General features: G+C 49.4%; 2 protein-coding genes across 3 annotated transcripts; one reads left to right on the top strand and one right to left on the bottom strand.

The window, feature by feature from the left end:
• The first annotated feature begins 1,586 nt into the window (after positions 1-1,586).
• Positions 1,587-8,872, top strand: Foxp3 (forkhead box P3). The gene is made up of 11 exons (XM_013032377.1): positions 1,587-2,145; positions 2,670-2,774; positions 2,874-3,012; positions 3,405-3,492; positions 3,567-3,671; positions 4,532-4,619; positions 4,822-4,902; positions 6,426-6,576; positions 7,426-7,502; positions 8,097-8,198; positions 8,385-8,872. Exons 1-11 carry the CDS (start codon positions 1,888-1,890, stop codon positions 8,532-8,534), a joined length of 1,344 nt encoding a protein of 447 aa, XP_012887831.1. The 5' UTR covers positions 1,587-1,887; the 3' UTR covers positions 8,535-8,872.
• A 137-nt stretch (positions 8,873-9,009) lies between these two features.
• On the bottom strand, positions 9,010-22,013 carry Ccdc22 (coiled-coil domain containing 22). Of its 2 annotated transcripts, XM_013032367.1 has the most exons (17): positions 21,881-22,013; positions 20,687-20,864; positions 17,200-17,332; positions 16,384-16,490; positions 16,174-16,240; positions 15,901-16,076; positions 13,799-13,993; positions 12,422-12,484; positions 12,213-12,332; positions 11,699-11,818; positions 11,491-11,607; positions 11,287-11,388; positions 11,100-11,207; positions 10,512-10,607; positions 10,217-10,276; positions 10,046-10,120; positions 9,010-9,669 (listed from the first exon to the last, which is right to left on the bottom strand). In XM_013032367.1, the coding sequence occupies exons 1-17, from the start codon at positions 21,928-21,930 to the stop codon at positions 9,556-9,558; spliced, it is 1,881 nt and encodes a 626-aa protein (XP_012887821.1). In that variant the 5' UTR covers positions 21,931-22,013; the 3' UTR covers positions 9,010-9,555. The 2 variants fall into 2 exon arrangements, with proteins under 2 accessions (XP_012887821.1, XP_012887822.1); XM_013032368.1 differs by lacking the exon at positions 16,174-16,240 and having other exon boundaries at positions 9,012-9,669; positions 15,901-15,972; positions 21,881-21,982.
• Positions 22,014-22,261: the final 248 nt, after the last annotated feature.

The following is a 22,261-nucleotide window of genomic DNA, read 5'->3' as shown; positions in this document are numbered from 1 at the left end:
ACTGCCCCCCCCAGGACCCACCTGTACTCCCCTGTCAGCAGTTGTGTGTCCATCCCAGTGCTGTGTTGTAGGACAGGAAATCACATGCACATACGTGCACACATGTACACAAAGCAAGGAGCTTATGAAATGGGCACAATACACTTCTGGAGAAAGAACTAAAGGTCTCAAGTTACCTTGGGACTGTGGAACGCTAAGCCTGGGTGTCCCCTTCAGCAAACTGGAAGTTGGACTGGACAGTCCCTTCCAGCTTTGACTTGTTGACTGAGATTACAGGATTCTGAGAAACTGGGGCCATATACTTCAGGGAATATAAGGCAGTGGGGGCAGGCAGTGTTGGTGGCTCACACCTGTAATCCCAGCTACTCAGGAGGCTGAGATCTGAGGATTGCAGTTCAAAGCCAGCCTGGGCAAGAAAGTCCATGGGACTCTTATCTCCAATTAACCACCAGAAAAGCAGAAGTGGTGCTGTGGCTCAAGTGGTAGAACACTCTCCTTGAGCTGAAGAGCTCAGGGACAGTGCCCAGGCCCAGAGTTCAAGACCCATGACTGACCAAAAAAAAGTGCAAGAGGCTGACATCTGAGGATCACAGTTCAAAGCCAGCCAGGGTGAGAAAGTATATGAGACTCTTATCTCCAGTTAACTACCAGAAAACGGGAAGTGGTGCTGTGGCTCAAAGTGTAGAGCAAAAAGCTTAGGGACAGCGTCCAAGCCCTTAGTTCAACTCCAGGACCAACCAAAAATAAAACGATTAAAATAAAGTGGGATCCAGCAGAGGAATTTGGAACCACTGTGGAGGCTATTCAGGAGAACAATAGAATAGCAGGCCTTGAATGGCATAGATAGGAGAAGAAGTATGGGCAGTACAGGTGGAGTGAATAGCATGAGCCATCTGGAGAGCATGGAGTGAGTTGGGCTGGTGGCTAGACAGCTGTTTGCTCAGACTTGTAACAAAGTATCACAATCTAGGTACATAAACAACACAAATGTATCAGGAAGTTACAAAGTCCAGACTCAAGTTGTCAACAGGCTCAGTCCTTTTAGGAGGAGTGGGGCATCCTGGGGCTCAAATTCAGGGCCTGGGTACTCTCCCTGAAATTCTTTTTCTCAAGGCTAGCATTCTACCACTTGAGCCACAACACTACTTCTGGCTGTTTCTGTTTGTGGTACTGAGGAATCGAACCCAAGGTTTCATTCATGCTAGCTAGGCAAGCACTCTACCACTAAGCTACATTCCCAGCCCCAGGCTCAATTCCTTTAGAAGGCTATGAAGCCTTGACTTAAGAAAGCCTGACCTCCCTGTCTTTCTTTCTGGCAATCAGCTCTGCCAGCTCTGTGCAGAATACCCAGAGATGATGTCCCTGCTTAGCCCTGAACTTCATACTCCTCTATTCAGTCATCCACTTGTAGGTTACACAGATGCCTAATGCCACTAACACCAGACCCCTGAATGCATGTACACCTGATTACCACCCCACCTCATTTCTGCTAGCATCAGCTCTGTCCTAGTTGTTCAAGCTAAAATCCAGAAGTCCCCTTGACCTTCCCTTTCTCCCCCCCCCCCATATCCAAGCTGCCAGCAACTTCTCCTGACTGTAACTTGAAGTCAGTAGCCCTCCTACCATCCTGTGCTGGTGCATGCCAGTGAGCAGAGTACTGGACCTGTGCATAGGGAGAGGGGCTTTACATGCATGCCTGTGTTCCTTCTATCAGTGTGTCTGTGCATGCACACACGTATATACACATAGAATAGTGGCAGGAGGAGCCAGAGTTGGATGGAATGTGGTTACGGGGACCTCTGAGACAACGAAGCCAACACTTTCTCTAACTAGAGAAGTGTCCATGTGGTCTATGTACTTGAGAATCTTACATTGCCCCTAACACATATGATTCCTTCTCCCTATCATCCCTGCAGCCTGCCCTCAAACAAGGACCAAATGCCCAACCCTAGGCCAGCCAAACCCACGGCCCCTTCCTTGGCCCTCGACCCATCCCTAGGAACGTCTTCCTGCTGGAAGGCTGCACCCAAGACCTCTGATCACCTGGGAGCCAGGGGCCCTGGAGGAATCTTGCAAGGTTGGAACCTACGAGATGGGGCCCATGCCTCTTCTTCCTTGAACCCCCTGCCACCATCACAGCTGCAGGTGAGGCCCAGGTCCAGGATGGAGCAGACAGGGTGGGGTACCTGGGTCTACAGGTGCCGACCTTTACCATGGCACAGGGTGGGGGGGGTGGCTGGGGCACAGGAAGTGGTTTTGGGTCCCAGGCAGCAAGTCTGTGACTTATGCAGATGTTTCAAGGCCAAGAAAATCCCCATTTTCTGGGCCTCAAAGAATTTGAGGCTCTCCACGACCACCCAATCAATCCCTGCCTCTGGAAAGGAAGAGACCCTATCATAGTCCCATGGGCACAGGCATGTGTCCTCATCTCAAGCGTACAAGAGGAGATAATGGGGCCCAAAAAGTTAAGGTGACAAGGTTGAGGCCAACTCTGCCTAACTCTGATCTTAATATATCACTCCACCTCTGTGAGCCTTGTTTGCACATGTGTAAACTGGATATGACAATAGTACTGCCCATGTATGGCTGTGGTGAAGTTACATATGAAGTAGACCCCAGAACAGTGAGGATGAGATTGGCAACTCATGGCACCTGCTTTCTCCTTCCAGCTGCCTACAGTGCCCCTAGTCATGGTGGCACCTTCTGGAGCCCGACTGGGCCCCTCACCTCACCTGCAAGCACTTCTCCAGGATAGACCACACTTCATGCACCAGGTAGGAATCCTGCACTGACCAGGAGGAGGGAGCAGAGGGAAAACCTTTGGGAAAGGTCCATGAGCCAGGCTGAGCTGTGGGCACCTATGTGTCTCCCAGCTCTCCACAGTCGATGCCCATACCCGGACTCCTGTGCTACAGGTGCACCCACTGGACAGCCCAGCCATGATCAGCTTCCCACCACCCACTGCCACCACTGGAGTCTTCTCTCTCAAGGCTCGGCCTGGCCTGCCACCTGGTAACACCTTAGCCCATATCCCAGGGCTTCAAAGAACCCCCAAAGTCCCCAGACCCTTGAAAATGCACAAACTTAACGGTTCTGAATTGCAGCCCTCTGGAGGTCTGAGCAGGGTGGGACAGGGGGAATCAAATCTTAAAGAGTCATGGAAACTCCAACCTCCAAAAAACTGTCAGGTTTCCTGAAGACACAGAATGTCAAAATCACAGAACCACAGATCTTTACAGTTAAGTCAAAATGTCAGCATTTGCCAATGGCTGTCTTAAGAACTGTTCTGCCAGAAGCCCTGGACTGTTGGAACTGCAGGGCCTCCTGGGAAGGTCTTCAAGACTCAAGATGGGGGGAGGCCACAGCACAGCCCACAACACAAGTACCCTGTCACCAACCCCCAGGGATCAACGTGGCCAGTCTGGAGTGGGTATCCAGGGAACCAGCCTTGCTTTGCACCTTCCCAAGCCCAGGTGCATCCAGGAAGGACAGGTAAGTGGGCAGGGCCAGAAGTAACTTTTCACCTTACTGTCCCCTTCTCTAATACCCTCGATTTTCCCCATCAGCACTCTTTCAGGCACACCCTCAGGGCCCTGCCCACTGCTGGCAAATGGTGTCTGCAAGTGGCCTGGATGTGAGAAGATCTTCAAGGAACAAGAGGACTTTCTTAAGTGAGTGGCCCAGGCCAACCTGGTCCAGGGACTTCTGGTGGGCAGACAGAGGTCTGGAGTGCAGATCACAACTCAAGCTGCCTCCAGATAGGTAGTAAGATAGAAAAGGGAAAAGCTAAGCCTAGACCCAAATCCTATCTTCATCATTCCTGGCCGGGTGAATTTGGACAAATAACACAGCTTCTCTGGGCCTGTTTCCTCATTTGTGTAATGGGACATAATACTAAAAGTACGTGCTATTATCATCTCCACTTCATAGACAAAGAAACTGAGACCAAACAGGGTAAATGTCTTGATCAAGATCACTCAGTTCCTAAGTGGCCGAGGTGGGAATTCAAAATCTATACTGCTATCCCTCATGCCAACAGAGCATATTCATGATTGCCAAAGCCCCAGCTTCTCCAGATGGCTGATGCTGCCTCCCCTTCCTTCTTATTGTTGTTCTCTCTCTCCCTCCCTCTCCCTCTCTCCACACACACACACACACACACACACACACACACACACACACACACACACACCTCCACTTCTCTGTAATACCTATTAGCAGCAATTCTTCATAGCTGAGCCTTTGCACAAACTGTCCCTTATATGTGGAATACCACTTCCACTCTCACCACCCTTCCAACATCATTGTCCACACCCTGGACATACTCAAGGGGTAAGTTCAGGTCTGGAAGGCAATAGGTAGCAAGAACAGATGGCGAAGGAAGGTCAAGTGAGAAACCGCCTGAGGGAGACTGTAGAGGGGAGCTAAGGCTCTGAGGACAGGCCTCCTACGGGGTCTGGGCTATCCTCAACTCTAAACCAGGAGGCAAGGCCTGTTGTGATCAGCTACATGGAATCTCCTTCCTACTCAGGCACTGCCAGGCAGACCACCTTTTGGATGAGAAGGGCAGAGCACAGTGTCTCCTCCAGAAAGAGGTGGTACAGTCTCTGGAGCAACAGGTATGGACCACAGGTAGCAGGAGGAATGGAGGATGGTGGAAGAGCAGCAGGCCCACCTGTGCCAATAAGACTCATGTAGCACAGAAGCTTTCTAAGCGGGGAGGGAGAGAGGGTACTCCCAAGGAAAGCCAAAGCCTAGACAAAGATGTGGAAAAAAAAAAAAGGCTAGATGGAGCCTTCGCTTTTGTGCTCATCCCCACAGCTGGAGCTGGAGAAAAAGAAGCTGGGAGCTATGCAGGCCCACCTGGCCGGAAAAATGGCACTGACCAAGACTCCAGTTGTGGTGAGCCACCTCAGACCCCTTAAGGCAGTGGACTTGGATTGCTGGTGGGCAGGAAAAGAGAAGATGTCTCTTCACAGACAGACCCTGAGGTGTAAGAGCCATGCCCAGCTCCTTACATGTCTGAGCTGGAGATATTTTCCATCTTATACATACTCCAAGCCTTCAATCCCCAATTACTATTAATTTTCAAAGGAAAAGCAGCCAGCCATTTACAGAAGGCAAACTGTTGTCCCCACAGCATTAACTACATAACTCACCAGGGCTGGCACAAAAGAACAAGGCAGAGATCTGTGCTCAAATTTCAAGATAGGAACCCCAGACCACTTAAGTGTGGGTTCACATATGACCCCACCGGCCACTTGCCTACTAAGCCAGCACCATTTCTGAATATTCTGCTGTGTTAGCTTATTCAAGCCTCATGATACCACTATGAGATAGCTACCACTATTATCCCAATTCATAGATGAGAACTGAGGGCAAGAAGATGTGATTGGTTCAATAAGAGGCAGTTTGGGTGCTAGTGCTAGGGGGGCTCAATTCAGCCCCACCATCTGTGACAACACATTCCTGTACTCTAACCAATATGGCTTACAGTGCTTTGTGAATTCTGCTACAGACTACTAGAAAATGTGCTTTTCATTTTAGAAATACAGCGTGATAATACATGCCTGTGATCTCAGCACTCAGGCTAAAGTAGGACTGTGAGTTCAAAGCCAGCCTGGACTACATAGCAAATCCCTGTCTCAAAAAAGGAGGAGGCCCTGAGGTTGTAACTCACAAGTAAACTGCTGGCCTAGCATGCACAAAGGTTCTGCCTCCCAGCACCTCAAAAAACAAATGAAAAATAAATCCACTGTTTTAAACCAGGCACAGGCTCACCCACCTATTATCTCAGCTACTCAGGAAACTTAAAGTAGGATTACTTAGGCCCTGGAGTTCAAGACCAACCTGGGCAACACAGTAAGACCCTGTTTAAAGTAAGTAAATAAAATCCAGGCACCAGTGGGTAACACTACTTACTTCCTAACTACTCATCAGGAAACTGAGATCTGAAGATTAAAGTTTGAGCCAGTCTTGACAGACAAATCTGAGAGAGTCTTATCTCCAATTAATCAGCAAAAAACTCGAAGTAGCTGGGCACTGGTGGCTTGCTCCTGTACTCCTAGCTACTCAAGAGGCTGAGATAGTGATTCAAAGACAGCCCTGACAGGAAAAGTATGTGAGACTCTCTCAGTTAATCACAAAAAAGCTGGAAATGGAACACTAGCCTTGAGCAAAAGAGCTCAGGGATAGCACCAAGGCCCTGATTTCAAGCCCCAGTACCAGCACACAGAAAAAGCTGGAAGTGGAGGTGTGGTTCAAGTGATAGAATGAGAGCACACAGTTCAAGCCCAGTACCTGCACAAAATTAAACAAGTAAAAAGGAAGCCCTGTCAGAAAACCGGAGTACTGCCAAAAATGAAACATAAATAAGATGAAGTTCAAGTCTCTGGGTTACCAGCCCCCAACCCTGCTTTCTCTAGGAACCATTAGACAAGGGTTCCTGCTGCATTGTAGCTTCTGGCACCCAAAGCAGCACCGTCCCAGCCTGGTCAGGACCCCGGGATGCTTCGGATAGCCTGTTTGCTGTGCGGAGGCACCTCTGGGGTAGCCATGGAAACAGCACCTTCCCAGGTAAGAGTGATCCATGCCCAGCCTAATTACTCTAAGCCCCAAATCCCAACTCATGCTGGGGGGAGGTACAAAGGAGCTCCATATTGTTTCTTGTTACAGCCACTACCCATCACTCACCCTTAGGGACAAAGTTAACTGCTTGCCAATGCTTCTCAGGATTTCCATGGCCTTGGCACCCTCTATATGGTCCCAAATATCTAGCCCAACCTTGTCTCCTGTGAGGACTGGAGCTATGTCTCACCCACTTTGGGATTGGGCTACTCTGATCTGGTTATCAGAAAGAATGTAGGCCAGGTGCTGATGGCTCATAGCTATAATCCTAGCTATTCACGAGGATGAGACCTGAGGATCCTACTTTAAAGCAATCTTGGGAAGCAAAGGCTGTGAGACTGTTAGATCCAATTAACTACCAAAAAAGCCACAAGTGGAGCTATGGCTCAGTGGTACAGTGCTATCCTTGAGCAGAAAACTTCAGGGATAGCACCCAGGTTCTGAGTTCAAGCCCTAGCACTGGCATCAGAAAAAGAAAAAAGAAAAGGAAGGATCTAGTTACGTAATTCTCACAGACCCTCCCTTGGATGGATTTGCCCAAGGTTACCAATCTCTCTCCTACACTTTCAGAATTGGGCTGTGGGTTTAACAAGGATCAGAACCATATCATCCTGGCTGTGCCACTTGACTGCTCATATGGGCAAGATACTTCCTTTCAACCTTGGGGAGGACAAGGTGGGCCAGAGTGGTACAGAAAGGAGACACACTATGTCAAATACTCTGCAGCCAGTAGTAGGGAGTTGAATGGGGAATCATGGGGCCCTACATGGGGCCTGACTCCTCCCTGCCCTCTGCCAGAGTTCTTCCACAACATGGACTACTTCAAGTTCCACAATATGCGGCCGCCTTTCACCTATGCCACCCTCATCCGCTGGGTAAGCCAGGGCAGTTCAGGTCCACAATGGAGGGAAAAGAAAGAGGGGAGGGGAGCCAAGTACCAGTAGCTCATGCCTGTAATCCTAGCTATTTAGGAGGCTGAGATGTGAGGATCATGGTTCAAAGCCACCTGGGCAGGAAAGTCTATGGGACTCTTATTTCCATTAGATACACAAAGCCAGAAGTAAAGCTGTGACTCAAGAGGTAGAGCACCAACCTTGAGCACAAATACTTGGGGACGGTTCACACACCTTGAGTTCAAGCCCCAGTGGGGAGGGGTCTGCCTCCTAAGCTACCACATCCCTCTGAGGAGTCCCAAGGAATTTCTTAAATATGACCCCTCCTGCTGGCTTCAAACCAGACCTGTCCCTGAACCCAGACCAAAACACCAGCCAGGCCACTGCAAGCCCAATTCTGAGCCTAAATGGACCCTTTCCCCCATGTCTACTCCAGACCCCACCACACATCATCTTTCCCATCCCTCCCCTGCCTCCATAATTCCACCACCAGTGCAGGGGGCCCAAAATAGACTATCTCTCTTAGTCCTGACTTTAGGGGACACTCTCCTCACCCCATTCCACTCCAAAATCCAGGCCATCCTGGAGGCTCCTGAGAAGCAGCGGACACTCAATGAAATCTATCGCTGGTTCACACGTATGTTTGCTTTCTTCCGAAACCACCCTGCCACCTGGAAGGTGAGTGCCTCTGGAGGTGCTGGTGGCTGGGGTGGTCTCAAATATTACAACAGCACAGCAGCAGGCAGACATGGGGCTGGCCTCTCAGGCCTATGGGGAAGGGGAAGGAAGTTGGGAATGGCCAGGTCTGTTGCCCTCAGTGAGGAACTGATTGCCTGCTCTGGCTGGTTGGTCCTCCTTCCACAGAATGCCATCCGCCACAACCTGAGTTTGCATAAGTGTTTCGTGCGGGTGGAGAGTGAGAAAGGAGCTGTGTGGACCGTGAATGAGTTTGAATTCCGCAAGAAAAGGAGTCAGAGGCCCAGCAGGCGCTCCAACTCTACACCTGGCCCCTGATCTCAATACCATGGAAAGGAAGAAAGACAAGCCAGGGGCTAAAAGGGGGAGAAGTGGTAGGGGTAGGGGTGGCAGGCCTTGGACATACCTACAGAAACCAGGAAGGAAAGTATCCACAGCCTTGCCTTCCAGAATGTCTGCTCCCTGAGTTGGCTGCCATCCTGGATCCTATCTTCTACCCTGAGGCTGCTCAGAGGGGCCCCAGTCCAAGTCTAGCCTCAAACCTCCACCCCCCAGCCCCCAGACTTGGACTCTCCAGCCAAACAGAGCTCTTGAACCCAGCCACACACATACAGACTGCCTCAGATACTCACAGATGGCTTCAGGGTGGGAAAAGTGACATAGACACAGTTATGATCCTCCCACAAAGCCCTCAAACATAAAGAGCCAGCTTGGGTACCCTCAAATGCCCTCAAAGCTGCATAGACACACACAGACTGTCCAACTCACAGACCCAAGGCACCCACCCACCCAGCCTCTGAACCCACAGGTATGGCGTCACACAGAAGCAGCATCAGTACCCTCAGGACCACAGGTCCTAGAAAGCCACACAGACACATGACCGGTCATACACAGTCTCATGCAGCTCCTCATACACATATGCCTATTCACAGACCCAGCCTGTAGAACTCCCCTGAATATCTTCATACATGTGTACATATGCACACACAAGCTCCCCACCCAGTCCCATGAAGATATACACTGACTGGCCATAATGTACCCCATATTCCACTTGCCTTCCCTCTCCCTATGTCTTGGGCCCGATCCATGCCTCAGCTTGGACTACAGAAGAGCCCCTCCTTTATTTGGGATCCATGCCCCTCTCCAAGTGCCCACCCAATAAAACTGCAGCTGAGCCCCTAACAATCTGGATAATCGGTCCAATCAGGGTTGGGGCCAAGTGGGTAGACAGGAGGAACTGAATGATAAACAGAGGGAAGAGCTAGGGCAAGTGCTTAGCCACTGCCTCCAACACCCCAAATCTCTGCCTGTGGCTGTGGGAAACCTCCATCAGGAATCCTCAGGCCTCCCGGACTCGGCCCAGGAGGCTAGCATTCTCCTGGCGAAGGGCTCGGTAGTCCTCACAGATCTTCTCCAGGTTGCTGAGAGTCTTCTTGCCCATTTCTGTCTCGATCTAAGGTAATAGGGGATATATACAATCTCAGGGCCACTTTCCCCACCATTATTGACCATCCCCCTCCATTAAAGCTACTTTGCACCCCTCCTGCACCCCCAAAAGTGGCCTGCTCCTTCCCACATATCATTCCCCTCATCTAAAGCATTCCCAAGGTAAAACCTCTACCACTGGCTCTGGGAGATAGGCATGACCCTCAGGGTAGAAGCAGAAAGTACTCAGAGTAGGCCACTGGTTGGTCCCAGGTACCAAGCATAGGCACTAAGGAGCACTGAGTCACTAGTTGTAGGCTATCTTGTCCCACAGCCTCAGTCAGCAAAAATCAAGGAGCTTCCCCCTGGCCTGTAACACTTCCCCTCCAGCTCCCTGGCTTTACCTGTTCCTCAAGGTCTCGAACCTCCCGCATAATCGTGCCTGTATCTTCAATTGTCTGGATGAGCTGGCTGCAGTTCTGGGGACAGCAGTAACAGAAGATTTGCACCTATGTTGGTTCCTCTATAGCCACCCCCCCAACCCCTTCCTTCTTGGGGCACACTGTTCCTCTCACCTCATGCAGAGCAGCTAGATATTTGTAGGCCTTCCGAACTGCATCATCTTTCTTGGCATCCTGACCAGGCAAAGGGGATCTTGAAGATATCAGCAGGCTATTCCCACCTCCCCTGCCACCTCCATGTCCCTCAGGGCCACCCTCTCCCACCCTTGCCTTTCACTTGGCACATGTGTAAATAACTGTGTGCCTACAGACTCACAGAGAGCCCAAGGCAAAGCTAGCCTGTGAGCAGATGGACAGGCAATGGTCCAGCCCCACCTGCACCCTCCCACCAGGCTGGTGTGCCCCACACCTTGAACACAAGTTCATCAGTCACTGCAAATGTCCGGTCCAGCTTCCCAGAGAGGGAGTTAATTTCCTTCTGAAGCTCCTTCGTGTCAGACAAGATCTAGCAGACACCAGGGTGGCCATAAGCAAATGTCTGGGTCAGAGTAGGTACTCATATGTATTCTATGCATGTACTCACATCAACTCAGGGCCTGTGTCAATGTGGCTAGGGTAGACTGTGTGTGACTGTCCTGTCAGGGTAGCTAGAAAGGTCTGCCTATCAGAGTGTAAGATTGCCAAGTGCCAGTGGCTCATGCCTGTAATCCTAGCTACATAGGAGGCTGAGATCTGAAGATCAGAGTTTGAAGCCAGCCCAGGCACAAAAGTTCATGAGACTCTTCTCTCCAATTAACCAGCAAAATGCCAGAAGAGGAGCTGTGGCTTAAGAAGTAGAGTACTAGCCTTCAGAAAAAAAAAAAAAAAAGCTAAGGAAAAATGCCCAGAATCCAAGCTCCAGTTCTGGCATTAAATAAAAAGGAGTGTAAGGTCCTTGTTTGGCCACCCTATACCTGGATGCCTGTGACCCACTCGCCAGGGCCTCAGTGGTATGTACCTTAGTGATCTCTTCCTTCTGCTTCCGGATATTGCCCACAATCTCCAGGATGCGTTGTGTGTAGGCCAGCCGGGACACATCTCTTGGCAGAGTCTCCAACTCTGACACCTGAACAGGGACATGGCAGACACTCCCCCAGGGTCTATATCCCACCCTTGCCACCCAGAGCCCTCAACACAAGCCTTACCAACTGCTTATAGACCTCCTCCTTCCTACGGGCCTCTTCCACAGCTGCCCGAACACTCTGGTGTAGCTCCTGGATTTCCGCCAGTCGTCGAGAAGATTCTAGCTGCCAGGAGCCCATGGGCAGAGGGCAGTGAGCAGAGCTCAAGGATGGCCACCTAGAGGCACCAGACCTTCCACACTCAACACCCAAGAGCCCACCACCTACCTCCCTGCAATCCCGAAGCTTTCGGAGGTGGCGGTACTCAGCAAGAAGTGGGACCCGATGCTTTTCCCACTGACCTGCCAGGTGGATGACCCGCTGGGCACTGCTCTCCACCACGAGCTGGTAGAGAGTCAGGGAAACATGCCTCATAAGCCGGGCCCATTCAACCTTTACCCCTCCCCAGACCAGCCCAGCCTCAGCCTTGGCCCACCTGCAGCTTGGCGAGGTTGGCAGCCCCATCAGGCAGCAGTTCCACTGCCCGGCTCTTCAGGCGCAGTGCCTGCTCCCGCTCCGCCATGCTGAGCTTGCTCTGCCGACATTCAGTCTCTACCTGGCACACCAGCATCCCAGCTCCCAGTCACATACCACAGCCCTCAGCCCCCATAGATCACTACATGGCCTCTAACCCCTATAGGCCTCTTGGACTCCGGTGCCATGCTCATGGCCATAAGGAGCCCCACAAGCCCCTGGTATCCAGACCCACTTTCTCCTACCAATGCCCACACACCCTCACATTCACCTATAAGGACCACAGATGCCTCTAACTCCTATAAACCCACCAAGTTCCCAACCCTATGAGTCTTGCCTCCATCAATTCTCTGGTACCCTTAAGAGCTCTAGAAGTCCCCAAGTCCCTCTAGCATCTGCTGACCTCTACAGATCACCAGTTAGGCCCAGAAGGCCCTATGCCTGGTCTGACCCAGACAGAGGCCTCAGCCCCTCACCTGCACAAGGCTGATTCCCAAAGTCTTCATATTGGCTTCAATTTCTTCAATGTTCTGCTTCACACCCTCCAGATGTTCCCGAAGAGACTCTAGCTCCTGTTCTTGAGCTGCCTTCAGGTCCTGCAAGGCACAGACCAGTAGAAATAGAGGTGTCAGATCCAGTAGATAGCCAAAGTCCCCAGTTCCTTTTGCCCCACCATTCTGCTCACCTGTTCAGGCTGCCGGGAAGAGGCTGGAATGTCTGCCACCTGGGCTACCTGGGCCTGGGGCTCCTAGCAGTGAAAACAGGGGCATCCTGGCTGTTACAGAAGACCCTGTTCCTCATCACCCAGCCTCAAAAACCCAAAGCATTACCCATACCCACTCAACTACTGACAGCTCAGACTATAACTTAGGGGGGTAAAGGTACTATATGTGACCTTAAACTAGTGTGGCTGCCAAAGGGAAAAAAATTCCTGAGTCTGACCCTGAGAAGAATAAAGGCTCCTCTGGATAAGCATCTAGGAAAAGATAAGCTCAAAGAAAAGTGCCTAGGACCAGATGTTGGTGGCTCAAGCCTGTAATCCCAACTACTCAAGAGGCTGAGATTAAGGATCATGGTTCAAAACCAGCCCAGGCAGAAAAGTACATGAGACTCTTATCTCCAATTAACCACCAGAAGACTAGAAGTGGTGCAAAGTAGTTTGAGAGCACCCATACCCTGAGTTTTTTTGTGTGTGTGAGAATACTGTACAGAGGAGTTACAATTACATGGGCAAGATAACGAGTACCCATACCCTGAGTTTAAGGCCCAAGACTGACAAAGAAAGAGGAGAGAGAGAGAGAGAGAGAGAGAGAGAGAGAAGGAAGGGGCTGGGAAGGTGGCTCAGTGGTAGAGTGCTTGCTTTGCATGCATGAGGCCCTCAGTTCAATTTCTCAGCACCACATAAGCAGAAAAAGCTGGAAGTGGGGCTGATGCTCAAGTGGTAGAGCGCTAGTCTACAGCTGAAAAGCTGAGGGACAGCGCCCAGGCCCAGAGGTCAGGCTCCACGACCAACAAAAAAAAAAAGGAAGGAAGGAAGGAAAGAGAAAGAGAGAGAGAGAGAGAGAGGGAAGGAGGGAGGGAGGGAAAGAAAGAGAAGGAAGGAAGGAAGGAAGGAAAGAATGAAGGAAGGAAGGAAGGAAGGAAGGAAGGAAGGAAGGAAGGAAGGAGAAAGAAAGAAAGAAAGAAAGAAAGAGCCCAGACAGACCTTCCTGCTACCTAGATGGTGACTGAGGCCATGTGCTCTCTCTTGCTGGAAATATGGCTCCTCTAATAAACCTTATAATAATCTAAAAAAGAAAGGAAGGAAGGAAGGAAGAAAGAAAGAGAAAAACGGATGCCTAGGGAAAGGTAGTGTTTGTGACAGGAGCACCCCCCCACACATGGTATCCACCTATCATCCCTTTCTCCACTAAAGTTCTCAGAGGTTAGGGGAGCCCTCTGAACCCCCTACTCAGTAGAGGCAGAGGAACCTGTGTGAATAAGGATGGCATTTATACATAAAGCAACTTTCGAAGCAGCTATGCCCCATTAGCACATGCTGTGTCTACTCAGGCTCACCCACCAGGTAGAAGGTGAACTTCTCTGAATGTGTGAAGCGAGAGCCCTTGGGGACACTTGTCCTGGCCCCAGCACCCCAGGTCTGCAGCAGCTCTCCCAGATCTCGAGTTTGTGGGGCGACTCCAAGTGGACCCCAGCTTTGGCGCAGATGCTCTATTAACTGTTTCTGTAGCCGTTGTCGAGGAGCCCGGGGATCCTCCTGGAACAAACAGGCAAAGGATAAGGAAGGTGCTGGAGGTCTGCTGCCCCCAAGGCCTTGCTGCTTCCAGGGACCACTGGACAAGTGACACCCACCTATCAGCCCCTTCCCTGTTCTTCTGCCCTATTGGCCTAGGAGCATCCTAGGAACAGAGGGAGCACATTTTCTCCACAGTCATACTTCACTCACTCCCCACATTGGAGAAAGATGTGTAAGGGGAGAAACTAGCCTGGAGCTCCCCCCCCCAAATCAGAGACACACACAGAAAGGATGTGTGGGACAGGGCAAAAACAGAGTTAAAGATGCCAGGCAAAGAAAGGGACAAAGTGAATAAGAGGGAGAGGGAGATGAGGGGGAGAGAATAACAGTTGCAAAACCTCTGAGGAAATCTGGTCATAAAATCTGTGTTAGATTATACTGAGATCATTATTCATTTCATTGTGGAAATGGGCAATGGTTACATTTTTGGGGGGAAAAAGAATAAACTAGGCACCAGTGGCTTATACTTATAATCCTGGGCTACTCGGGAGGTTGAGTCTTAGGGACTGAGCTCAGGGCTTGGGTGCTATCCCTTAGCATTTTTGCTCAAGGCTAGTGCTCTACCACTTGAACCACAGTTCCACTTCTGGTATTTTGTTAGTTAATGGGAAATAAGTTTCACAGAATTTCTTGCCCAGGCTGGCTTCATGCCAGACCTCAGCCTCCTGAGTAGCTAGGATTACAGATGTGAGCCACCAGAACCCAGTTCAAGAAAGTCTTAAGTAGTTAAGAGTTGCAACTATACACTGGGGATAGAAGCCAAGGCCTGTGCACAATAGGCAAATTCTCTACTACTGAACTATCTCTCTAGTCCTGAGATATGCCTTAATACAGAGAAGGGCTGGGAACATGGATCAAGCAGTAGAGCACATGCCTAGCAAGCATAAGGCCCACAAGTCAAATGCCAGTGCCAGATGATAATGATGATGTTGATGATTATGGAAGAGGAAAGGAGCCAAGGAATCGATAGGAAGACTGGCAAAATGGTATACAGGACTCATTAGAATATTCTCTCTGCTTTTATATTAGACAATTCCTATAAATTTAAAAAATAAAGACAAAGATGAACAAGTGGTAGCCAGACACTGGTGGCTTATGACTGTAATGCTAGCTACTTAGGAAGCTGAAATCTGAGGATCCGTGATTGAAGCCAGCCAAGACATAAAAGTCCATGAGACTCTTAGTCCCCAGTAACTAACAAAAAGCCCTAAGTAGAGGTGTGGCTCAGGTGGCACAGTGCCAGCCTTGAACAAAAAAGTCAAGTGGGAACATAAGGTACTGAGTTCAAGCCTCAGTACTGGCACAGATGCACGCGGGCGATGAACAAGTGGCAATCAAGACAGGAGCAGACAAAAAGAGACAGATCAGTGGATAGATCAGTGGGGACAGATAAACAAGTAGACAGAGGGCCACAGGGAAAAGACACAAAGGGAGAGAGGGAGAGATGCAGCACGAGACTGACAGAGACCATGACAGGAAGGGACCAGGCAGAAACCTAGATATAGAAACCATAAGCATCACCGACAATCCGAAAATGAGAGACTCAGGGACAGGAGAAACTGGTAGAGACAAGGAGGAAGGTAACCCATCCTAACTGTCCTGTCAGTCAAGATCACTGCATACAATGGCTACTCCTGTTTTCAGAACAGGAAATAAAGCCTTGGGAAGTGAGATCAACTTGTCCCATATGCAGCCATTCTACCTCCAGTGTTCTACCAGGTGGGGACCAGATGAGTACATGTGGTGGGGGGGGGGCGGCAATGAGACTAAAGAGGAAAAAGGGGAAGGGTAGAAGGCCAAAAGGAGACAAATCTAGGGTTACTAGGAACAGAAGCCTCAGCAGCAGGGAACCAAACATCTGGCAGTACCTGGGGTGGGAGGCGTGATGCCCGGCGTACCCAATCCTCATCTGCATGATCTCGCCCCATCTGCTGGCAGAGCTGAAGAGCATGGCACTCAAGGAGGGAGGCTGCCCTCCCAGATGGCTGGGGCACCTGAGTGGGAGCTGGTAGGAGCATGAGACTTGACTGGAACTCCTTTGACTCTAAAATCAGGAACAGAATCAGTCCACCTTCCCACATGGCAACAGTGGGACCCAGGTGTCCCCTTCCTCCCCAGCCTCTTCCCAGTCTCAGCCTCACCTTCTCTGGAATTCAACTCAGGCAGGACCAGCCTGCTGGACTGGAAAGGCTGCTGGAGGCCAGAGCCCTGGTGTGTGTGTTGAGGCAGGGAAGAACAGAGTCAGAATTTCCAGGATAAAGTATGACAAGAGTCAACAACCATACAACTGGATGGGGACAGGGAAGGCAAGGCAGAAACAAGCATAGATCTATAGGAATCAGGGATCCCACCTGTAGGTGCTGCAGCTTGGGGGTGCGAAGGAGAGGTGGAACCCAGGGAAGAACCAGCTGGTCCCGGATTTGACTTCCAATGGCCCGAAGGAGAATAGCTGAGTCACCTAGGCCAGGTGGGGAAGAAGAAGTCACCAAATGACATGCTACAAATCCAAAAGTACACACTCTAGGAAACCACCCCTCATCTAGACATGTAGATCGATCCAGCTAGCATCTTCACTCAGTGATTCAACAAACACAGAGTACGAACTAGGCACTAGTCATCATATCAGATATTAGGGTCAAAGTAGGAACAAAGTAGGAAAGATCCCCATCCTCATATAGTTAGTCAACAAGCTAGAAGAGAGTTCATGCATAGAATTTTAAGAGCATTTCCAAACCATGGTCAGGTGATGGTCAAGGAGAGGAGGATTGTTAAAAGGAGCCTAGAATGTTTCACAAGACAGTCAAAGGTAGGCCTATGAGGTAATGGCAGAGAGGAAAATTATAGACAGCTAAGGAGTTAACAATGAGGATATCTGGGGAAAAATAACCCAGATACAAAGGCCTTGAGACTCGACAGTGTGCCTGGTGCGTTGGGGACCTCCAACGATGCCCACATGGTGAGAGTAGAAGGAGTAAGGAGGACACAGGAGGGGAATCAGGGAGGTCCCTCCACTGTACCCACTCACCACCTGAGTCTATCAGTTCCCCAGCCCTGCATCTATTTCCTCTCTGACCCTCCCCTCAATCCTACCCAGCTCTCCCAAATACATACTCCCATTTCCACTCATCAATCTCAGGACCACACTCCAGTCCCCAACCTCTATGTACCTGCAGGCTGGTCTGCATCCTCAGACGCATCAGAGGGCAAGCGCTCAGCCAAGAAGAGTAGCAGATCCCGGAGATCAGGTTCACTGGGGTACAGGAAGTTCTGGTAGCCAAGTTCCAAGGGATAGCCCAGATCCTGGAGGTTATCAGGTATTAATCAGGTGACAATGCCTGGGATTGGGGAAGTAGGCCCCTATAAGCCAGGCAGGCAGGATCCTCCTGCCCTGGGAGCCCCTTGACCTAGGCCATTGTTGCCACTCTTACCAACCACCACCCTCCCCAGGTTAGCCAGGGTGTGATTACAATCAATGCCAACAGAGAGCCAGAAAGGACATTAAAGCTCTGGCTTTGCTAACTATGAATCAAGATCCAAAGGCCACAAAAGAGAAGATGGAATTTCTGTCTACATGGAAATAAGTAGACAATTTTGAGAAAAATGTAATTAGCAAAGTCAAAATAATAATAATAATAAATTGGGAAAAATATCTGGAGTCTGTATTATAGACAGCAACTCTGCCTATTATATAAAGAGTGCCTAAAAATAAACAGGAAAGCTGGGATGTGGCTCAATGGTAAAGTACATGCCTAGAGTGTGCCAGACTCTGGGATCCATCCCAAGCACCACTGAAAAAAAATAATGATAATAAAACAAAATAAACAGATTAATAAAAGAGACCAGCAACACAATAGCTCAGAATGAAAATACTTCCAAGGGTTCTATATGGGATTAGCAAACAGACTATTCATAGATGAAAAAAAAAAAGCCTTGTTCTGCCAGAGGTTTGTTTGTGTTTTGTTTTTTGTTTTGTATGTGTGTGTGTGTGTGTGTGTGTGTGTGTGTGTGCATGTGTGTGTGTGTGTGTGTGCATGTGTGTGTGTGTGTGTGTGTGTTTGAGACTTGAAGTCAAGGCCTCTAGTCCTAGCTTAGCTTTCTCCTCAAAGCTGGTACCCTACCACTTGAGCCGCACCTCCACTTCCAGCTTTTTGTTAAACTGGAGATAAGAGTCTCAGGGATTTGTCTGCCTGTGGTGGCTTTGAACCATGATTTTCAGATCTCAGCCTCCTGAGATTACAGGCAGGAGACAATAGCATCCAGCTAACGACATGTTGGTCCAGAGTTACATGGACCCCAAAGAAGACTTTCTAGATTCAGACCTACGCTCTGCCTCTTACCAACCTCAGGAAAATCACTTAACTTCTTTGTGCTGTGCTTGCTTCATCTAAAACCAAAAAGGATTGCAAAAATATCTACTCCAGAGGGTTGACATGAAGTTGTGTTATACTACTAGCACAACTCAAAAGCAATCTTTAATACATTTATACACAGCTCTGTGTAAGCTGTATTTATCTAGAAGAGTCATGATCAAAAAGGTATGAAATGCATTGGGGTATTGATACATTACTGGGTTGCTTTTGTTTTTTGGTCTTTTTTTTTACCCTGATATCTGCAATCAAAGAGTAATGATGGCCACAGAAACTCACCCCGGGAGTAAGGTATATACAGTGACAAGTACCAACATGGAGGTGGCTTGGGCATACAAATGGGTACCAGGAGCAGGGCACTTATAGGACCAAAATAAGGCAATGCTAAGCTAAAGATACCCTTTCTGCCTGCTGCTGGCAAACAATTCCATGTAGCTTAAGAAAGCCAGATGGTCTACCCCACGCTGAAGTTAGCATGAGCTAAATGAGAGGGGAAGAGAGGGAGGACAAGGGATGGAATGGGAGGAGAAGAGAGAGGGGAGGAGAGAAGGAGAAGGCAGGGAAGGGAAAGGAGAAAGCCTCACTCCCACATTGGCACTGAACACTTGGAATCCTCCAAGCCTGACCAAATACTTAACTTCTCCCTTAGATTGCCATCCTTGAGGACATTGCCCCAGGCTAGGGACTGCCTGCCTCTAGAAGCCAAGAGCCCCAGACAGAAGAATCAGGAAATTCTGACAGCTAAGTGAATCTGAGAGTGAAGAGGTGGCAGAAAACTAAGAACCAGAACTACACAAGCAATTGGGCAAGGTGAACAACTCTGACCACGCTATGCCCTTTGTCTAAATGGATGTTTTCACTGGAGTTGCTCTGCTGCCTTCAAGAAATATTAACTGGGTGTGGGAAGTGTTTAATTGATTGCATAGCCACCAGTTGCTGGAAGGTAAACAGCCAGATCACCTCTATCTGGCTATTTAAATGTTAACTCTGCAAGTGGCTGGTAGCTCACTTAATCCTAGCTACACAGGAAGCTGAGATCTGATGACTGAGGTTCAAAGTTAGCCCCGGCAGGAATGTCTGTGGGACTCTTATCTACCAAAAGAAAAGGCAGAAGTAAATCAGTACCCAAGTGCTAAGAATGCTAGCCATGAGCAAAAGAAGTTCAGGGACAGCACTCAGGCCCTGAGTTCAAGCCTCAGGACTGACACCAAAAAAAAAAATGTTAAGTGAATTTTTACTGTATTTTCCTCCATGTGGGCCTCGTGCATTCAAAACATGCCCTGGAAAATTGAGACTCTAGTTCTTTAATTCATTTTTAATCTTTACAGCAACCCCATAGTAGGTACAATTCTTTTGTGTGTGTCTCTCAGTACTGGGGGCTTGAACTTGGCCTGGACACTCATCCTTCACTTTTTCTTTCCACTTTGTTTTTTGGTTGTGGTTCTTGAACTCTCTCCACTTTTTCATTCAAGGCAGGCACTCTGCCATTTGAACAACAGCTCCATTTCCAGGTTTTTGGTGGTTAATTGGAGGTTAGAGTCTCCCAGACTGTCCTGCACAGGCTGGCTTTGAACCACAATACTCAGATCTCAGCTTCCTGGGTAGCTAGGATTATAGGGGTGAGCCACTGGTCCCCAGCCAGTGCTCTTAACTACAGTAACTGGACAAAGCTCCAGACTGAGAAAGGGTGAGTTTTTCACTAGAAAGGTACTTTATTTGACCCACCACGGAGACATTTTTTGGAACTGTTACTGGAGGCATGCTGCGCATTCTTGCTACAGGAGAATGTAACAGATACAGTTTTAGTTAACTAGCACACAATACCCTGAGGAGCAGCCAATCATAGTGTCCTATAGGGATCATATGACATAGGCTGGGCCAATCACAACTCAGTGTCTAGTTTAGGTGCAGGAAAGGAAGGCCTTTCCTGGAACTGCTAAATGGACACTCTGGGTGGGTGGGTGAGGTCATGATACTAAGCTTAAAATATGAGAGCTAGGGGCAGCCTCGGTATATATGGGATCACTCATTTAATGCCCATAACATTATTTTTATGATGGCCACAGATAAGAAAATTGAGGCTCCCAAGGTTTAGAGGTCAAAGAGCAAATGGTAGAGCTAGGGTTTGAACTACTTACAGTTTGGCAATAGGACCAACAGCATTTAACCACTAATAAATGCTAAACCACAAAGAGAGATGGCAGGGAGGAAAGGCAAAAGTGTCCCAGGAGCTTGGTTACTTTGTAAAGGAGGAAGTAAGATAATGCGTGGACTGGAAGACACTCACCATGCAGGCCTGAGCTAGGCTCATGGCCAGGCGGAACCGGGCTGACATGGCTGGAGGAAGCAGGGGACTGAGGCTAGAGCCCACAGCAGGGTTGATCACACGCAGGCATCGGACCACTGCCTCTACAACTAGCTCAGTGGTGAAGGCTCGTAAGGACTGCACATCTGGAGGGATTGCCCTGAAGAAGAAAGAGGCAGGCTCAACACTGGGGAGTATTCTAGAAACGGGGAGCAGGCTGGGCTATACAGTGTCCTTCAAAAAGAAGTTCTTAAACTGGAGTGAGGGTGGGGGTCAAAGCCCAAATTCCAACAGATCCTAGATGTTAATGATTCAGACTTTGTATTTGGAAAACAAAGAACTAGGTAAATCCTCAGATCCTAATACTTCCCATGTAAAAGAATGGTGGAGGGAAGAAATCTGAACTCAGCAAAACCTCCAACTTCCCCTGTGCTTAAAGGTCCCAAGTTTCTGGGCTCTGAGAAAGTGAAAGGACCTCATTAATTAGCATGGTCTCTATATTTCTTGATCACCTCATGTTCTCTGCATGTCAGAGATCAGATCTGCTGGGGTTTGGAGATGACTACATGTAGAGACAGGGATTCTCAAGAGTTTCAAATGTCAGGGTCCCTAGAAATCAACATCTCTGGCTTCAAACAACACAAAAATTAGGCACCCTAGATTTTGGTATAGAAGACTTTTAGGGCCCTCAAATGGAAAAGTCCTTCTGTGTCAGAGTGATCCAGAACTGATGTCACCAGATTGTAGGGTCCTGGTGTTTTTAGTCCCCAAATATTTGGGGACAAAGTTTGAAGGTTCTCAAGTATCAGCCCCTGGGATTTGGGGAGTCCCTGAAAAGCAAGGTTGTGGCGTTTTTATTCCCTGGTTCTCCAGGTGCAATTGTCTTAGGAGTTCCAGATACCAAGGTCTCAAGGTCTTGAGGTTTCAAGGTTGTAAAGTCTCAGGGTGTCTGGATTCTAAAGCTTGGGTATGCCGCATGTCGGGATCAAAGAGCTTGGGAGCTTGGGAGACCCCAGATGTCAGGACGTAGGCGGGAGGGGATCTTAGAGACCTGGAAGTTGGAGCCCTAGATGTCAATCAAGGTGTCCTGGGCATTAAGGTTCCGGGATAACGGGGTCCTGGGTTTTGAAGTCCCGGATGTAAGCATTTGGAGACCAGTGGGGGTTGTGTACTTACGTTCCAGCCTGGCGCAAGGAGTGGATGAGGATCCGGTCTGCCTCCTCCATGGTGGAGCTGATTCAGTGCCGGGGCCCGGTCCAGGACCGGATCTGAGAAAGTAGAATGCAGCTGTAGCAAGCCCGCTCGGTGCTCGGGACTCGCGATGGCCGCGCGGGGTGGATTGGGAAGTGTAGTTCCATTGAGCAAGCCGGGCTGGGGCAGGCTGCCTGGAGGCGGGGTGTGAATGTGCGCGCGCAGGCTTTAAGACGCAATCGCTGCTGGAAGCCTTAGTTGGGCTCTTCCCGGCGGAAAAGGAACTGTGCTGGGTGGGGAAGAAAGGGACCACGATGGGTTTTATTTAGGGCAGCATTCGTCTTCTAGGCTATAAAGAATGTCCAA

The sequence above is a fragment of the Dipodomys ordii genome, unplaced genomic scaffold, assembly GCF_000151885.1.
Source record: "Dipodomys ordii isolate 6190 unplaced genomic scaffold, Dord_2.0 Scaffold154, whole genome shotgun sequence".
Taxonomy (NCBI): domain Eukaryota; kingdom Metazoa; phylum Chordata; class Mammalia; order Rodentia; family Heteromyidae; genus Dipodomys; species Dipodomys ordii.
Note: the sequence above shows the minus strand (reverse complement) of the source record. Positions and strands in the feature narration are given on the sequence as shown.

Bases quoted from the DNA above. Each gene is read 5' to 3' on its own strand.
- Ccdc22 (XM_013032367.1), bottom strand. From the start codon at position 21,930: ATGGAGGAGGCAGACCGGATCCTCATCCACTCCTTGCGCCAGGCTGGA. The intron at 10,277-10,511 runs GTGTGGGGCACA...TTGCCTGGTCAG, and splicing joins CTGATGAACTTGTGTTCAAG to GATGCCAAGAAAGATGATGC. The intron at 10,121-10,216 runs GTGAGAGGAACA...TGCTGTCCCCAG, and splicing joins ATCTAGCTGCTCTGCATGAG to AACTGCAGCCAGCTCATCCA.
- Foxp3 (XM_013032377.1), top strand. From the start codon at position 1,888: ATGATTCCTTCTCCCTATCATCCCTGCAGCCTGCCCTCAAACAAGGAC. The intron at 4,903-6,425 runs GTGAGCCACCTC...TGCTTTCTCTAG, and splicing joins TGACCAAGACTCCAGTTGTG to GAACCATTAGACAAGGGTTC. The intron at 6,577-7,425 runs GTAAGAGTGATC...GCCCTCTGCCAG, and splicing joins TGGAAACAGCACCTTCCCAG to AGTTCTTCCACAACATGGAC.